General features: G+C 38.8%; 1 protein-coding gene across 11 annotated transcripts in view; it reads right to left on the reverse strand.

The window, feature by feature from the left end:
* Positions 1–18,740, reverse strand: part of LOC129765462 (venom dipeptidyl peptidase 4) — a 78,845-nt gene extending 60,105 nt beyond the window's left edge. For 2 of the 11 annotated variants that reach the window (XM_055765816.1, XM_055765813.1), the window contains exon 1: positions 1,964–2,175. Coding sequence is in view for 4 of the 11 variants with exons in the window: in XM_055765809.1 (XP_055621784.1) it covers positions 9,604–9,840 (237 nt within the window). In the remaining 7 variants the exon portion in view is untranslated. Of the gene's footprint in view, positions 1–1,285; positions 1,822–1,876; positions 2,176–9,603; positions 11,960–18,242; positions 18,319–18,628 lie in introns of those variants that run through there. The other 9 variants (XM_055765815.1, XM_055765812.1, XM_055765817.1 and 6 more) reach the window with 7 other exon arrangements.
* Positions 18,741–19,373: the final 633 nt, after the last annotated feature.

Consider the following 19,373-nt stretch of genomic DNA (forward strand, 5'->3'; position numbering starts at 1 on the left):
TTTTTCTTTCACGTCAAATTCAAGGTTCTATTATTCACGTCAAATTAAAACTCAACATTTATTAAATGTAAAAAAAAATATTTGCATAATTATAAACAGTAATAAAGCGCGGACTCGATTATATACAGTTTTTGATTTCTTTTCACTGTATATAATTGAATCCTGTATATAATCGAGTCAAAAAAAATATTTTTTATTCGTTTTTTTTTGCATGTATTTTTCGTTTTTTGAATATAGAAGAGGAATTTGGTTTTTTATGCATCCCCTTAAAGTCAGAAAACACCTTTCTCACATGAAAAAAAATAATTTATCAAAATTCTCTCAGAAAGTGATAGATGATCAAATTTGATGAAAAAAATTCTTCTACGCATATGTTCGAATTTCAACAATGACAGAGTTATTGAACTTTTTTTTGTTTCGGACTTTGTTGCCTCAAACTGGCTCTACATTACAAAGAACGCTACGGAATACAATTCTGTTGCTTTCGTTTGAAAGATGGGAAAATTTAGTACAGGATATAGTAGTGGAACATCTAACTAAGTTCATTTTCATAACATTTTGGAAGTGAAAAACTTAAAAGTTAATAATTTTCAATGTGTTATTATAAATTTCATCTTAAAAATTTAATTTAATAATTACGATTTTTACCCCACTGTACATGTAATGTAATTTTAAAATGTAATTTAAGTGGCTATATAATATAATCGAGTCCAAAATTGTATATAATCGAATCACATATAATCGAGTCCGACCTGTAGCTTTGATAACGTTACACATTTTCTCTCAAAACTTGATTCAGTATTTGGTTTGGTGGTGCATAATCTCATGCAATCGGTCCATCACCAATCTTCCCTTCGTTCTCTTGCTTGAATCATTTGTTTAACACTTTCGTTGCCCCGTCGTCCAGATATGGGTGACACTTTCCTCGTTCAAATTGAATAGAATTTTTAAAGGGAATTTAAAAGAATAGGCACCTAAGTGTAACTATAGGATATGTATAAAAATAATAAAATTATAACCATATCATTATAATGTTTATACTATACTTGGTTTGTACTGTAACTTTTTGCGAAACCCATATAATATGACTTTGGCATGTGTTATTGAAGTCAATTTATCTTCAAATTGAATAAAATATTGTCACTTTGGGCGACGAACGTGTTAATCCGTAATCAACACTAAAGCCAAGTGTCTGTCGGAGGAAGAGCTATGGAAACAAATTCCTCCCCATAATCGAAACCGGTTTCTGGTGGACAATGATGCTTTCCGTACATCGGATACTCACCGCGACGCGATGTTTATTTATCAGTCTTATATTTAGGTTCAATGTTAAAAATAAAACCGCGAATCCGTATGACACGCTCCGATAGAATCCCGTAAACTGATCATCGTCTCACGGTGAGAATAGACACTAATTTAAAATGAATTCGCGCGCACATGCCCATTATTAATTCTCGACGCTGCAGTAATCAGTCGGACAGTCTCTTTACAGCGCATCAGTTGATCACAATTGACAAATGACCCGAACCCAAGGGTTGGGTTGGCTTGCTATTCCAACACCCGTTTGACGATATGCAAATCGCACTCTCTTCGGTGGCAATCAAAACAACAGCATTCTGGGCTGGGATACATCAACGGCGAATCCGGATTGTAAAGCGCCAAACATGCGATCACGATCATGCAGTAATTCTCCCCCAACCCAATCATCAATCGATTCTTCAATGACTGCATTGCAAACGTAATTTTTTTTCTAACGATCACGATCGAGCCGAGTCGAGTTTGTCATTTCATTTGTAATTCTAACACAGTCTACCAGTTCACAACAGACAACTATTCTCGCAATTTAATAACCCTTCACAATATGCTTTTCTACTACCATTAGGCGGTCGACGAAAAAAGGCCTCAAAGTTTGTTTTTATTCCCAAAACACAATGAATCGCCAAACTCACAAACGATCACCGACTTATTGTTTGAGCCGCACAGCAGTTACACACAATAATCAAGCCAATAAAGCATCCACCAATAGCACACCGGACCGAAACGTTCACCACGACCACTCGCGACCGATTCCAGACGAAAACTGGTAGCGCGCAACCGAAATGGGTACCAGCGCTGGACCACCAAGAACCACGCGCTTCATACCCAGCCGCCGCTGACAGGTAACGACGAACGCGACAGCATAAGGTGTGGGGCACCGTTGCTGATGCTCTGATGATGGAACGCACCGAGAGATAAGCACCAATTTGATGGCGGAATGTTACGCTCCGGCAATAAAGGGGAATTATTTTTTTCCGTTATCAGTGTTCGTTGGCTGGAAGTTTTTTATTCCGAAAATTTAATGTTGCCTCGAGACAATACCGAGTTTTAAGGGGTCACTCGTAATCGAAAACAAATCTGAGTACAAAAAATTGTCGGTATGAACCCACCTTTAAAGGGGATCTTCCGAGAGCGCAAGAGATTGTTTACTTTTGCTCTCTCTCTCTCTCTCTTCTGCTCACTTTAAAGCATGTAACATTATACCCGATGTGAAAGTGGCTTGGGAACACGAGAATGAGGGAAGAGAGTGAGAGAACAAGACCAAGAGAGGCAGAGAGAAAGCCATCTCAGATTGCATGCTGTATCTGTGAAGCGTGGTAAAATAAATAAAAACAACACCAACTTGTTGCGCTTTGCTGCGAGGCCGCAATATTAAAGTTACGCGATAATCTGAGCCGCGTGGTCAGTATTGTGTAGCAAAACAAAAACAATGCTACTCCGGCTTTAATGTTTATTTTGCTGAGCGATGAATGCGGAAAAGACAACTACTGCTTGTCCAACTCTATTAGACCGCATAATGCGAAAGAGAGACAATATTCAATGGTAGTGATTCGAAAGTAGATATTCAATATGAGCATGTGGTAGGCAAACAGAGAAGATCACTCGTCGTTAGCTTGCTGTGCTAAGCTATCTTAATACTTCGGTTTGAAAGATAGTAACTGAATCGGCCATCCTCATTCCCGGGAAATTCCGCTATTAGTAAATCCGCCATTGGCCCCTCTTTCGTGTAACAATTCAGCACTTGGAATGGATAAAATAAAATTAAAATTATCGAAGAATTTAGCCGATTCGAATTCGAATTCGCGTTGCTCGGAAACTACTGAACCGATTAACATGAAAATTAGTATGTAGGGGTTTTCGGGGCCAGCGAAGGTTTTCGTGATAGTTTGAGACCCCTCCCCCTCTCTAAGGGGGGGATGGTCTGCCATGCAAATGATAAAATGATACACAAATTTCTGCATTACTCGAGAATTATTCAAGCAAATGAAACCAAATTAGGCATATGAAGGTTTTAGGGTGCAATAAATGTTTCTATGGTGATTAGACTCTCCACCCCTCGCTCTAAGGGGGCTGCCATACAAATGGAATACAAATTTCGCCATTACTCGAGAACCAATCAAGCAAATGAAACCAAATTAGGCATCTGGAGATTTTAGTTTCTATGTTTCTATGGTTGTTTGACTCCCCACCCCCTCTCTAAGGGGAGGCTGCCATACAAATGAAACTCAAATTTCTGCATTACTCGAGAATTAATCAAAAAAAAGGAACCAAATTTTGCATGTGGAAGTTTTAGGGTGCAATAAATGATTCTATGGTGGTTAGATACTCCTCCCCCCCCCTCTCTAAGGGGGAGCTGCCATAGAAATGAAACACAAATTGCAGGGGGCACACAAAAACAAACTTCTGCATAACTCGAGAACTAATCAAGCGAATGGAGCCAAATTTGGGATGAGAGGGTTTGAGTATGAGTTGGGTATGAGAAATGTTTCTATGATGGTATGACACCCCTCCCTCCTCTGGAATGGAGAAGGGGACCCATAAAAATATCACACATATTTCAACCAAAAATATTCCAACCAAACATGACAATTGAAAATTTTCGGAGAACTCTGAAGAAAAAGGGAAAATTCGGAAAATTAAATTCCCATATATTCTACAATTACATAATGACAAGTGCTGTTAGTCCATTTGGTGTTTGCGCTAGTGAAATTGATCTTTGTTCGAAACTGGAAATGGATTTTAATGTGATGAAACGCACTCCTATATCTGCTCTATCTATACCAATAAAAAAGTATCGCCGAATGTGTTGATAAGAGCAGAACTCGAGGAAGGAATTGTCCGATTTAGGGCTGTCTTTATTCTATCATATTTTCTGTATAAAACATTTATTCCATGTAACGGAGAAACATGTTATTTGCAAGTGGTTGAATAATCTTGAACGAGAATTGTGTCTGAAAATAATCGGAAATTATAATGTTGAGTTGTGGTAGGAATTTTATAGTAAAAGGTAAATTCAACGGGATCGATTAGATCAATCAATGAACAGTTCTGCTATTGGACCCATGAACTTGCTCATAGTAAGAAAACGTGAATGTTTGAAGGTATTGATAACAAAAAACAAATTTTGGGCGGGACGAAGTTTGCCGGGTCAGCTAGTAATTAATAAATATATATGTCAAGCAGAACCATGATTCGTAATCCCAATATCGGCTACATTTTTCCGGCGAAAATGCACATATTAGAATTATATCCATATTATACCTCCGTATTGCCTTATGGCAACAATAAAATGGTTAATACGCGCTTTTCTCACCAGTCTTCAGATAAAAAGTTTACTAACGTTATCGAGTAAAATATATTAACCTCTGATAAGGATGTGCGATTGTTGATAATGTGTACAAAAATTTTGTTCATTCTACTAATGTTTGTATTACCAAAGGTATTTGGTAGTTTTCTACCTAGGATATTTTCTAAATGCATATCAGACAGTTCGAACAATACAACCTAGATGGGTGCAACAAGATATCAAAATTGTTATGTCAGCTTCACATCGATGGAACAATGTAAGTGATATTTGAGCTAGCCGGCTACAGCTGCAGTATACTAAATAATTTTTCGAATTTCTATTTCTACCCTACTTAATTTTCTGAAAATGAATTGTACAAATTCTTCAATTCGCTTTTATATTTGTTCCACCAATATAGTAACACTTGTTTTCGATTGCAATGTTGTTCTGATCAAGATGGTGGAGTTAACAGGTGGTTCGTAATTTACACTATTTAGAAAAGACGTTTGAGGAATGGCAAGACGAAAAGTTTGGATTTGTTTATGTTATTACTTACGTTGGTATGGTTACATTTGATTTCGTCGAAGGTATTTGAAGCAGTATAATAAATAAACAGTTGTCGTTGAAAATAGTAACCTAGTAACCTTTATGCATATGCTTCCGCCAGCTGGCTCGGCTAATATGATTCAGGGAGTGCTTTGATCGTGGTACCGCCACTGGCGCATAATTTGCAGCTTTGTTTTTTGTGCTGGTTCATAACGACAATCAACCGTGCCGGCGAAACTGTAGTCAATGTTTAGTGTTGTTTGGATACCATCTATGTAAATAAATTCAAACTTACGGGATACGTCCGAACGGCAATTCTGACATTACGTTTTACCTTCCACTTCACTTTCCTTGGTTCTGATTACTGGAGGACGATAGTTTGTCAGATTCATAAGTTTCCGTAATTCATTGTGAATGACTTTAGCGAAAACAGTTCGCAAGACCACATTTCGCAGAAAAAAGTTAGCTCATTCTAAAACAATACACTTAGAGCCCCCGCATATTACAGACTTTCTGTCAACCAACAGTTTGGTCGGGTCGGCCTTCTGGTGCAAAAACTGACCCAACTGAATCGGCGTAATGTGCGCACATGCATACCTCTCCGTACTGATTAAGAAGCCGACCAAACTATCGGCCGACAAATCAGTCTGCAGTCTGCGGGGGCTCTTAGAAAAATCTACGGTTGAAAACTACCAAATACCTTTGGTAATACAAACATTAGTAGAATGTACATATTTTTTGTACATATTACCAACTGTCCCACATCCCTACCAGAGGTTAGTATATCCTATTCGATAACATAGGTAAACTTGAATGCTGTCATATCTAAATATTGATGAGAAAAGCGCGCATTAACCATTTTTTTTGGTACCATGTGGCAATACGGAGGTTAGAATATTGATATACTTCTAATACGTGCATTTTCGCCGAGAAAATGTAGCCGATATTGGGCTTACGAATCATTGTTCTGTTTGACATATATATTCATTGGTACAGTAGAAAATGACTAGAATGGCTAGAATAGATTGGTAGCATTGACCAAAAAATTCGCTATGTTTACTAATTATTTCTCTCAGTGTGCACTGTTTGACCGGAGCAAAATATTTGATAAATGATAATGATAATCAGTCTTTCATGTTTCACAAAAAACACTGCGTCCGGGATAAACATGTTCACGCTGCTGTTCGCAGTTTTGTGTTTGAACACAAACATGATTTTTTCGTACCTATGTTTGAAAATGTGACATGTTTGTATTCGTAGTATGTTTGGACATACGATGTTCCTAATCCTAATGTTTCACATGAGGTTCGAACATGGTGTACAGTTTCTCATGCATTTTCACCCCGAGCACCGGCAGTACGTAGAGTAGAAGAAGCGAATCGGACACCACACCACCACCACTCAACACGTAGTGTGTTGGTATGTTGACATTGAAAAAATGCTTTCCTATCATGACGATGGATGCTTCGTCTAAAATAGTGGGCAAATAAAATAAACCTCTTTATTTGCTCTGAACAAAATAAACGTCGATTGATATCAGAGTTCTTCACAATTTATATCATTATTTAGTGCACGCATCAATTTATATACTGAACTCATGTAACATTCGCTATTATAAGCTATTTGAACAAGTACTAAAATTGAATAGAGCGTGGCGGAGATGTGTAGTTACCCACAACAAATTTTGATTACATTATTTCTATAATTTTAGTTGAATATAAAGTACCAGAATTATTCAGCAGTGACATGTTAGGCGTGACGCTAACCACTCGACCACGGAAGCAACAATTTTGACTGGATCTTTGAATATTTACAAATGGCTAATACTGCTTGTTAGCGACGAACGCGACCCAAGCTATAAAACAAGCGAAGAAGAGGAGAAGAAAATTTATTAAATAATTTTTTTTTATTATTTGGCCAGCATTTGTACGACGTCGCCCGCTGTGCATTCGGTACCCAAAACTTCAATTGGCAACATGCACGCAAAACAAATCTCATAGAAAACTTCAGAGAATGTTTTCTTTGCACGAAACCAAGGATTATTTAATCAGAGTTGCAAAATGTGCATGAACTCGTAGCATCTTAGTTCACGCAATGCGTATAATGCGAGTAATGCGAACTAAATTTCAAGTTCGTTTCTGTGAAAAAGTATACGAAGAATGTTTAAGGATGAATAATTTCTTTCCGTGCATGAAAAGAAACGAAACGAAAGCAATGAATACTGCGACATCGGGTGATATGTTTGTACATGATGTTCTTGAAATATAAACATCGTGTTTGTTTACACATGTTTATGTTTGTGTATCATTGTTCGTGTTTGGGATAGACATCCAACACTAGCGAAAATCATGTTGGAACTCAAACAAAAACATGGAATTTTCACATCGCGTGGACATGTGTAAGTGTTTTTCGGAAGAAAAACCAGATAAAATTTGGACAAAGTGTGCTAATCAAATATATTTGACACAAAACACGACATGCAAATTTTCAGTTGCAAAATTTCGTTTATTAATTGCCTAATTTATTTTTTCGTTCTGTTCACAAAACTGCGCATATTTCTCACATGTTACTTTTTGAAGAATTTCATTTTTCTTCATAAAAAATGTAGATCTTCCGGAAAAATACAATAAACTTATTGTTTGTTCCCAGTATTTAAATAAAATCACATCCAGTTCAATTGTCCCATGTTGATATTCTAGGCATAACTATCTCACCATTAATTTTAAGGCCGCTATCTAGCTTCATTAAAAACAATGGAACAGAGATGATCTTGGAAGATGGCTATACTCTATTATCCCCAAAGTTCCAACGAAAGCCTGCTTTAAAAGGTTAGATCTTGACAGAGATTTTATTAGAACTATGTCCAGAGTGATGTCCAATCATTCCGCGCTAAATGCACATCTCTTTCGCATAGGTCTTGCTACTGACAATTTATGCAATTGTGGTCAAGGATATCATGATATCGAGCACGTTGTTTGGTCATGTAGTGAATTTTGTAATGAAAGAATCAAACTGGTTGCCGACTTAGAGGCTCGAGGAGTACATTCACGCATGCCAGATCATTACAAGAGCAAGGAGGCACTCCCTATCAAAGGATACAGATGCCACATCACCTGGCGATGTAGTTGTTACGACAAACAGGCGCTGTCCCAGACAAGGATGATAACGACGAGGCAACGAAGGAATAATAATCTATTTTTTTAAAATAAATTATTGTTTTGTACTTATAGGCTAACTAGATCTAATTTAAAAATAATGTAGTTATGAAATATTTTAACTTAAGTTTAAAAATGTATTGCTAGATGATGGCTCTTTATCCAATAGATAAAGGGAAAAAAATCAAGCTTCATTGATTCAAGCGAGGGGATCTTGTCACATTCCATTAAACAATAGTCTAGTGCTTATGAAAAACCCGGTGTATTGCCAAACTGAAATGCTTAGAGCTTCTAGTAGACATATATGGCAGAAAACTTTGATTGCGTTTTTCTCAGTTGTTGATTTTGGAACATGGGACTACTATACGTAGAACGGCAGTATAGGAAATATAGAAAAACAGATTGGTGACAGTCACTAGAGAGGCAGGGCGTCAAGACATTTTTGTAGAAGGCTCAATAAACATAGGAAAGTTTGTTGTATTGAATTATGTTTTGCAGTTTTTTTATCACCATCCGAATTGCTGTCTTCACAGCAAAAATTTTCCATTACGTCACTTTTAGGAATGAAACCTTTCAGGTATAGTGGAACGAACGTTTAGTAAAATACACTTTCACCTAGCTCATAAATAATATAAAGCTAATATATAGTCATAACATTTTTTCATTACATCATTTTATTATGGAATTGGTTTTAATAATCAATCTTTCTAATTACATTTTTCTGTGCCAACCTGTATTCATTATCACCCAACAGAGCCGAGTTTCCCATCGCTGGGAAAAATAGTAACATCACGCAACCAGCTAGACAGTACACTGGAAGCCGCATTGTTTTCAAATCAAACTGCACTCCAATCAAATGGTAACAGACGGTAATTAAATCGTTTATGTTAAGCATGACCGCCGGCTGCCAAACACCAAACCATCTACCATTCTTCAGTAGCGCGGACGGGGACGAGCAGCAACAATAGACACTTAACATCAGATCCCCTCGCATTTCACACGTATGCCATTTTATGAACCACATTCAGTATCTACGTGCTTCGATGAGCGACAAAAAATGCATTCTAAAATTGCGAATGGATGCAAATGATAATCCGCCCTCTTACTTACTCTCTTTCACTCTCGAGCACATGTTTACCGCCTGGTAGTACCAATTCAAGGTCGCCACCAAGAAAAAATACATCTCTTAGCCTGCCCACCTCGCACCCTTTCTCATGTTAACAATGCAAACCGAACATCATATGTACATAAATTCTCACCAAACAACAATGGCAAATTAAAGTCAAAGCCCATTCTTACCTCATACATTTCGAACGTCATATTTCTGGGTCGCCGCTGCCGGCTGCCGTCTGCTGCCTCCAAATCGTATCGCTGATGCTCCCGATGCAGCGCTAACCGCTCCTTTAATTGGCCGCTTCCACTTCCGGTGCTCCACTCCTCGATATCACTGGCGGAAGAATCGTTGGAGTCGCCGTTGTCCTGAAGGTCGTCGTCACGTTGCGAGAGTCTATGGTATCCGATGGAACTGCTGCTCATGTTGCACTACCGCGCCACGCATTCACTACCGGAGCCAAGCGGAGGAGGAGGAGCTCATGTTTCAATTTTTCTTTTTTTTTTTTTTTTTCACCGTTTCGTTAAATTCAAAATAGGCAGCGTTTTCCGAACCAGGACAGGATTCTATCTGTGTGCGGAGAAAACGCGGAAAATGGAAGCAACCTTTGCGCGGGCCTTGATGACACGTTTGATTGATTCGGGATGGGTTATGTATGTGGGTATCAGGGCACAACGGAGCGCACACGCTTGTATTGTAAGCTGACTCTGGCTGACATGGCTAGGAGTGGTAATTACCGCGCACATCAAATAAGATTTGCATCTCCCCTGATGTGTTTGTTCAGCGAGTAGCAGCTGAAAGCTGCTAGCGAGAAGGTTGTAATTTGATTGTGGTTCCATACGACGAAATAGGTCGATACAGAAAGCGAGAGGCTGAAAATTGGATTGGTAGAGCGCTACTTTTACACTGCAGCGTTGAAAAGACAATGATTCTATTCGATTTATCAGATCGTTGAATACTTTTGAAGCACAAGCTGAATTAAACCAGATCAGGACAACCCGATTTTTGGGTAGCACTAATAATGACATTCATGTTTTGTTCAATCTTCATTACGCTGTTCATCACGTTTTCACTGAGTTCTTCTTGAAAAAAATAACGCATTTTGCTGTAAAAATTTTCCGACCCATTTGAAATGTGACTGAAGTGTTACAATGATGACGGTCTATTGGAAACACGTTGGAACATTTAAAATTCAATCATGTGCTCCTGGAAGGTCATCAATATCAAAAGCTGAAGCGATGGAACCAATAAATTGTTAATCGAAATTCACAAACTGTCGATTGGAGAGATAGATGAGACCACCAACGTATTATTTGGAACTGTTCAGAGCATTTTACACGAGGGTTTTGGGCCTCATACGAATCACTGCATAATTGTTGCTAAATGTGATAAACTCATGCTGATATTGCATCGCACTGAGATCTCACAAGAGATGCTTTCTATGCTAATGAATGCGTCTCAACATTCATCGAAGGCCTGATCACAGATAACGAGGCATGAACAGAGGGTGTTACAATCAAAATTTGGGCACTCAAAACGCTTTCGAACGTGCACATAAAAAACCTGAACACCTCTCATTTTGTAGATGTGTGTGTAGAATCGTGACTCTATTTATTTTTCAGTTATCAAAACAGCGTCCAAGCAAGAGGAGCTACGCATCAAAGTATTGGTCGTGCCTTGCAAAAAGTCGAAATACTAGTATGTCTGATTAGCAAAATTGTTAAAAGTTACCAAACAAATTGTCACCTACAGAGATGCCAACCTTCCTGATTTTTCAGGATTTCCCAGAATTTTTGGCACGCTTCCTGATATCCTGACGAACATTCGATTTTCCCTGATTTTACTGAAATTCTCCTGCTTTTTACTGATGTTAGTGTTTTTTACTTCATTTAAATGAAAATATTCGTTACAAATACAGTGGGATACCTGTAAAAATATGTCATCCTAGAAGTAAGAAGTGATACAAAAAAATCTCGCGACACTATCTTTGGCATATTTCATATGTATAAAACATAAGCATAAATGATTTAAAAACTGGATCCCTACAAAGTTCTCTCAAGGGAAAAAACTTCGATCCTTTCGACGAAAAAGCAATTATCTTTTGGGATGAAAAAAAATGCTGAGTGGAAGATGGCGAATGATTGTGGAATAAAACTGTGCATATAAAATTGGAAACAAAAATATTGCTTTTGTTTTCCCAAAAATCCGCACGAACATTCCGGACAACCCAATATTAATTATCCTGATTTCTCCTGATTTTTATTTTCATTCTTCCTGATTTTTAAAAATTTTAGTTGGCAACCCTGGTCACCTACGTAATAAAAATGTTCCGAGAACATTTGTCGATAATTAGAAAGTTTGGATCGAATGGAAATCGGAGCCACAGCAACGACAAAAAGCGTGACTAACACTTCCAGGCCAAACCTCTCAGTGCGAGATGTCGCAAACAACCTAAGAGTGTCATCTACAACCGTGGATCGAACAAGCTGAACTTTCAGCTCATAAGAAGGTACTGGCTCCACATCGCGACAACAAACAAAGCAAGACGGCCAGAAACACGAGCTGATCCAACGATGCTGTCGTATGTAGATCGATTGAATGGTAATGGATAACGGGACCTACGTAAAGGGACCTACGACAAAGAGTTTAAACGACAACCAGAAGGAGGTGCCAGACACTTTAATGCAAACGAAACTGTCGAAAATCGCAAAGAAATATCTGGTTTGGCAGGTTATTCATACCAGTTGCTTCAATAGCGATATTTTCATTGCAACCGGGAACGTTAACCAAAAAAACATTACTTGAACGAAACGTCTGATTCCTTTTCTGGAACAACTCGATTTTGTCGTACTGTTTTGGACGGATTTGACATCCTAGTCATCGTCAAGCGAAACCCAAAGAATACCCAAAAAACTATTAGGCGCTAAAAGCAGTTTGCGGAAAACTGGATATTTTTCATTTAATAGTATACCGGCAGAACTTCTAAAAGCGGGAAGCGAGCGACTGTACAATTTGATCCACCGGATGAGTTTAAGAATTTGAACGAATGAACAAATGGCAGATGAATTGTCGGAAGTTCTCATTTGTCCTATCTAAAACAGGTCCATCGACTCGATTGTGGCAACTAATGCCTCAATAGTTGCTCAATTCTGCATATAAGTGCCCTCTCGAATCTTGTTCTTGAAAACTTTAGCGGAACCCTCTTGGAACCCGTTAACCACCTGGTTTTTTGAGAGGGACGCTCCACGACAGCGTACGATTCTGTACGTTTCATGCTAATATATGATATCGATATCTTCAGAATCGACCGTAGGACTGTGAGAGAGGCCTTTAGACCTTTTAAGAGCGAATCGGCGAGGTTGGGACTCATCATCAACACTACAAAAACAAAGTACATGGTAGCTGGCAGAGAGCGTGGATGGTCCAGTGATATTGATGTTGTAGTGGAATTAAATGAGGAACGAAGTGGTTGAGGGATTCGTATATCTTGGTACATTCGTGACATGTGACAACGATGTGAGCCATGGAATCAAAAGACGAATTGCAGTTGCCAGCAGGACTTTCTATGGACTACGTAGCCAGCTGAAGTCCCGTAGTCTGCAGACTCGCACTAAACTAGCGCTGTATAGAACGCTGATGCTCACGGTTCACGGACGACGAAGATCCACGAGCGTTAGGTGTTTTTGAAATGTAGCGCAGACTTATGAATCACAAACTGTATCAAGTTTATAAATATGTTGATATTGTGAAGATGAAAAAACGTGGGAGGTTACAGTGGCCCGACATATGGCCAGAAAAAAAGCCGCCAAAACTATGTTCAGAAGAGACACAGGAAGAGGGCATATACTCCGGTGTAGACACTGCACCCGATAATTATGTGCTAAGGAGGAAGATACACGTCTTGGTTTTCTGTCCACAGCTGCGAATTTCTTGCTAAATCAAGATTTTTTTTTATCAAATTTATTAGCCAAAACGAACATAAATTTGCTAGAGACGTCTCCTCTGGCAATGGCCTTATTAATTTCAGGCCTGGGAGCTGTCCAAAATCGTATGCACGTTTTCATGTTTCCGTCATTCATCAGCATGCATCTTTTGTACTTCGTCAAAATCTTAGCCACCAAATTTTCCCTCAGCGTCCTGTTTGGTTGTTTGCCGGATCGGACATTATGTTAACCTTCTCGCATACGGATTCTTCGGATGGTAATTTGGTTAGAGCTACGTTTTTTTTGCGATTTCCGAGAGTATCGGGTTTATTCTAAATACCTTCGACCTCAGCCGACTACGACGCATCCTCTGATCCATCCGAATAACAGTTGTACGCTCACGGAAACGTTTGAGCACATTATACACGGTCGATAACTAAATCTGCGACTTTGCGATTTTAGAGCTGAGCACGCCGTATTTTCAATGTGGTTGTCCAAAATCAAATTTCTTCTTTCGGCTTCCATCCTGCACATCTTTTTAGAAGCAAAATGGGATCAACGGATTCCGGATTTAAAATATGTCAAGCCTTATACCAACACGTTGGCAGCACCGATGCTCGTGACTGTTCCTGAAACTCACACAAAACAAACCGCTTTCTTCATTGTAGTTCTGAGAAGTCGAATTAATTTAACGTTTGCATTGAGAAAAAAATAGACAAAAATTGCCGATTTTTCATGGGTTTACTTCACACGCACTGACAAAACTACCCATGCAGCATCAATCATAGTAACCCATGAGTCAACAGAAAAAAATAACAGCTCTATCATTCCAACTCTACCCGTGATGGCGAAAATAGTGAAGCTACTCCGTTCATAAGCCGCGTCGAAAACGGACATCGTGCGGCACTTTGTGGACGCCGGATACGTCCGTTCCGTCATTTACAACATCTTGACACTATTGGACAACAATCAGAGCACGCACGAAAGTAAGCCCGGTTCCGAACGGCCGACGACCCTGAGCGACAAGAAACCGGCCAAACTGTGAAAAAGTACCTACCGAACATGGACATGGGCTACAGGCAATGACGCAGCGGCAGCGGCTGAATAAGATGGTCAAGTCGATTTTCCCGGCGAATCGCGACGTGGCGGTGGTAATGGACGACGAGACCTATCTCACCCGGGATAGCAACGACTGGTAGGGCACTTCGTATTTTACTTCCCCACGAAGGAGATGAGCTCCGAAGTGAAGTTTATTTCACACACCTAGTTCCCCAAGAAGGTGCTGCTGTGGCTGATAATTAGCGAGAAGGGAATGTCAAAGCTGCTCTTCTTCAGCTCCAGACTGGTCGTGAACGGGGAAATTTATCATCGAGAATTTCTGGACAAACCTGAAGCGTAAGATCTACTCCAACAATTTTCTTTTCTCCAATTTTGTTGCTAAATGATTGTGGATTGTGGTCCGTTGTGGTAGATTTTGGCACTGGCGGTAAACTGTTGACAATTTCTAGCACATGGTGACTGCTACTAGGTAGTGGTCCGAATGAATATTCGCACCGTGGTTAAAGGGAACCTTCAAGATGTCCGAGAAAAATCTGCCGACAGTGAGCACGTTATCGATTTGAATCGCTGTCCATTGATCATGTGATCTACAAGTGGCCTTGTGGATCTTGATGAGAGAAGCAAGGACTTCCCACCACCATTCCCTGGGAAGCTGCGAAATTATGCACCATCGAATCAAATAACAGTCAAACCTGAGGTATTTAAGCGAATTTTTTGGAGGCGATCTGGCGTAGTGGTAACATCCAAGCCTCTCACGCTAAAGGTCACGAGTTTAATTCTCACTCCCGACATTCTTCCAAAAATGGAAGTAAAAAGTGACGAACCAACCAAATGAGTTGAAAATCACTATAATACGAATTTTTTTTTGACGCAGGTATTTTTTACGCAGAAGATCATCTAGATGTTGTCTCGAAAATGGTCAGAAAAGACGTATGGTCAAACCAAACACCTTTTTATAAACTCTGCTTTCATGCTACAAAACAGAACCTGTATACAGCGCGGACTCGATTATATACAGTGTCCGATTTCTTTACACATAATCGAATCCCGTATATAATCGAGTAAAAAAAAATTCTGTATTCGTTTTCTATGCATGTATTATTCGTTTATTGAAAATAAAACAATTGATTTTTTATTCATCCCTTTAAAGTCAGAAAATACCTTTCCCACATGAAAGAAATTTTTTTTCCAGAATCTCTCAGAAGATGATAGATGATCATATTTGATGAAAAAAAACCTTCTACGCATATGTTCGAATTTCAACAATGACAGAGTTATAGAACTTTTTTTTGTTTCGGGTTCTGTTGCCTCAAACTGACTCTACACTAAAAAGTACGCTGCGTAAGCCAATTCTGTTGAATTCATTTTGAGATGAGGAAATTTAGTACAGAATATAGTAGTGGAGCATCTAAATTGGAGGATTTAAATAACTATTTTGGAAGTGAAAACTTCAAAGTTGGTAATTTTTAATGTGTGATTATTAATTTCATCCCAAAAAATCATATTGAACTTGATTGTTCCTATCAATGAAACTAAATTTATCAAACCACTCTACAATTTGTTCTTTGACACCCAACTTCTATCTTTCTAATTTCGCTGCAATATACAATAAACAATTCCTGGTGAAAATTCAAGCAAAATCTTCAAAAATCACGATTTTTACCCCACTGTACATATAGTAGCCACTTAAATTCAACCTTAACTTTCAAAGGATACATTTTTTCTTGAAACAAGTCATATTTGAGATGTAAGAATTTTTTTTTCAAACTGTATATAATCGAATCCAAAATTGTATATAATCGAATCATATATAATCGAGTCTGTATATAATCGAGTCCGACCTGTATGGAGGAAAAGGTATCAACTAAGTATCACTAATGAATGACGCGAGTAATAGGGTAACACGGGGTGAGTTGGACATATGGGGTGATTTGGACCACCCCATTATCTCAAAATGTACGGCTCAACTTGGATTTTTTATAATGTCACCTTCTTTCATCAATGAACCGTATGTAGCTAACGTAAAAAAACTTTGGTAAAATTCGACAGGTGGAAGGAAACGGTAGCATGAACACAGCAAGCACTTTGATTGTCAAAAAATGTGAATTTTCCCATCGTGGTTTTAAGGTTTTTCCCGCTGATTAAATAAACTTTTCGTGTATTGTGCAGTAAAGTTCTGTTCGCCTACAGAAGAGGAACAATTTGATGTAGCGAAAATGTAAGTTTGATAACAATAAATGAAATTGATTGCATTTTAATTTTTGCATGTTGTGTGGGGTGACATGGACACGTTTTCGTGGGGTGAATTGGACCTACATATTTGAGGTTTTTCTTTGGTCTATCTGATTCCAGATGCCGCTGAATTACAAAAAGAGGATGGGCAGCCAACGTTGGAAGAAGGAGGAACTTGAAAGAGCAACGCAGGGCATCAACGGATTTTCTTTGACCAAGCATCGAAAGTGTTTAAAAATGCTCGAACAAAAGTGAAAAAATCCATGTAGGATTCAAGATGGTCTCAATCCAATTTTTCTGGTCTGGAATATAGCCAAGACACCTGGTATCGATCCCATACACTGTTACTGATTGTATCATTATTCCAAAATACTTTACATAAATATAAGTATGTTTTTTCCGATGAAACACACACTGGACCAAATTACCCCACAGATGGTCCAAATCACCCCGCATCAAATTTTAATGTCCAAAAATATCTTTTATTTTATGATATATTTGGTAGTTTAAAGCTTGATATAATGATTAAACATAATTGATTGAAAGAAAACAAGTGAAGCTTAGTATACAATGTGACATTTTTTATTTAGATCCTATTGGTTTGGAAATATGAGGCGATTTGCTTAGGTGGTCCAAATTCCCCCCTTTTCCTCTACATACGATGAGATTTGCGAAAGTTCCACTGGGAACGTTAGATCCATTCAAGAAGAATGAACCACTGTGTTAATTTTGCTGATCCTAACAATTGAAACTGTTTCAATGAGAAAGGCTCCTGCCGTCACCGACTTCTATGACGATTTATAAATTTTCCTGTTACGAAGACATCAACCACAAAGTATCAATGTTGCAAGCCTGACTTAAGTTAAAAATCGATTAACTCTGTAATTTGTGTTTAACAACACTTTGTGGGGGCTTAAATTACGCTAACATTGATTGTATTATACGGTTCTGTACTACCCCGAACAGCAAAAACTCCACAAACAACATCGATTTGCACGTGTTTACACACTAACCGCAAGCCACAAAAGCACGCCTCAACGCAAGATCAATTTCGCTGTATTCAAATTTGTTATTAGTTGGTACTACAACGCTCCTAGCTCCGTGTACCAAAGTGTAAATGGAAAACATAAACATACGATAGAACGTTTACAATATGCCTATCAATTACAGTAATTGTAGACATATCGGTGCTAGATAAGAAAGATGTATCCGTACGAACTCAACCGCATTCATACAAGAAACACAAATATCAATTCAGTCGTCCGCTAAACGAATGAGAATTAGTCGGGAACCGAGTCTTTTAAATGAAAATTTGCTGGTAGAATACACTGGTGAAGCATTATTCAAACTCCTGCTCTATCTTTATGGGCGGCAACCAAAGAAAGCACACGATGGGAAACAGATGATAAGGCAACCGCTCCTGCTGTTGGTGAACTCGTTAATTATCAAGTCCTGCTTGGTTGTTTCCATTTTTCTGGTTTTTTCCGACCAATGACACTACGCGTTTACACAGATTGGTATCAGCGAATTCGCGGGGAACTTTAAAGAGAACACATCTTATCTCCACCACCACAGCATCGAAGATGACGAGTCACCGCGTTCGTTCCACTCACTTTTGATATTCTTAGAGAATATGTGACCTTTCGCAAATGCCGAAGCGTTTCGAAAGTGCCACACGGATGGGTTACACAACCTTGGATCTCGAATTGGAATAATGTAAACACAGCGCGATCACTATGAATATATGCAAGCGGTCCAGAGACGAAGATCGTCTCTAGTATTATCTAGTGTCGGTACGGAAACACAAACGAGACTCCACTACCACTACATCGGCATCTTACACCAATCGTTGCGCTGACACTCCAAATCGAGGGTTTCGCCTCGGTACAAAACCTACACCACGCAGTTTCACCTTCTCTGAATGAAAAGATCTTATGTCTGTCTTGTGTTACATGTCACACGATATTCTGATTCAACTTTCTCACAGCTGTACACTTACAACGTTTTATTAACAATCACCTAAGTACTCCCAAGACAACGCACGAAACGCACCCACAGAATCCAAGAATCCGATCTGAGCGTACGCGTACACAGCAGCCCATCAGCAGGGAGACACTGCCGCCAAATGGTGAGTATGAATCAGTGCCAACCCGAGCCATGCGGAACACACGTCCGTGTTTATGTTGAGTCGTAAATATCGGCAGTGAGTGCACAATCTCCGCGCGAAAAAAATGCACAGAAACCACCGCTCCTCTCTGCTGACTCAAGCAGATATGCACACGTAACAAGTTAGTGCGTCGGACGCCGGGCAGCATAATGTTATACAGCGAGGCTTCTGTTTATGCGGAATGCACAGGCAGTAGTCTTGTGATAAAACAAACACACATCACTACCCTTTTCATGGTAGTTTCAAATTTCAGTTTCAGTTTCAAAAGTTGAACTAAATGTAACGTATTTTAGTTCAATTTAATTGAAGTATTATATCATGATAAAATATATTTCATTATAACCATGATATACGATGATATTAATAATCGCGAACAATAGAATTATATTGTTGTTTTGTTTTTACCACCACCACGTGAAAGTATGAATATGGCGTCGATTGTTTACGAAGTTCTGGTTTTTAACTGGTCCAAGGACCAGTTAACGTTCTCCCAGTTAAAAAGCAGACCAGTTAAATCAGGACCAGTTAGCGAACGACTACTGTATTTGTCTTAGATTTTTTTGTTTATCACCATCCG

This window comes from Toxorhynchites rutilus, chromosome 2 (genome assembly GCF_029784135.1).
Source record: "Toxorhynchites rutilus septentrionalis strain SRP chromosome 2, ASM2978413v1, whole genome shotgun sequence".
Lineage (NCBI taxonomy): Eukaryota > Metazoa > Arthropoda > Insecta > Diptera > Culicidae > Toxorhynchites > Toxorhynchites rutilus.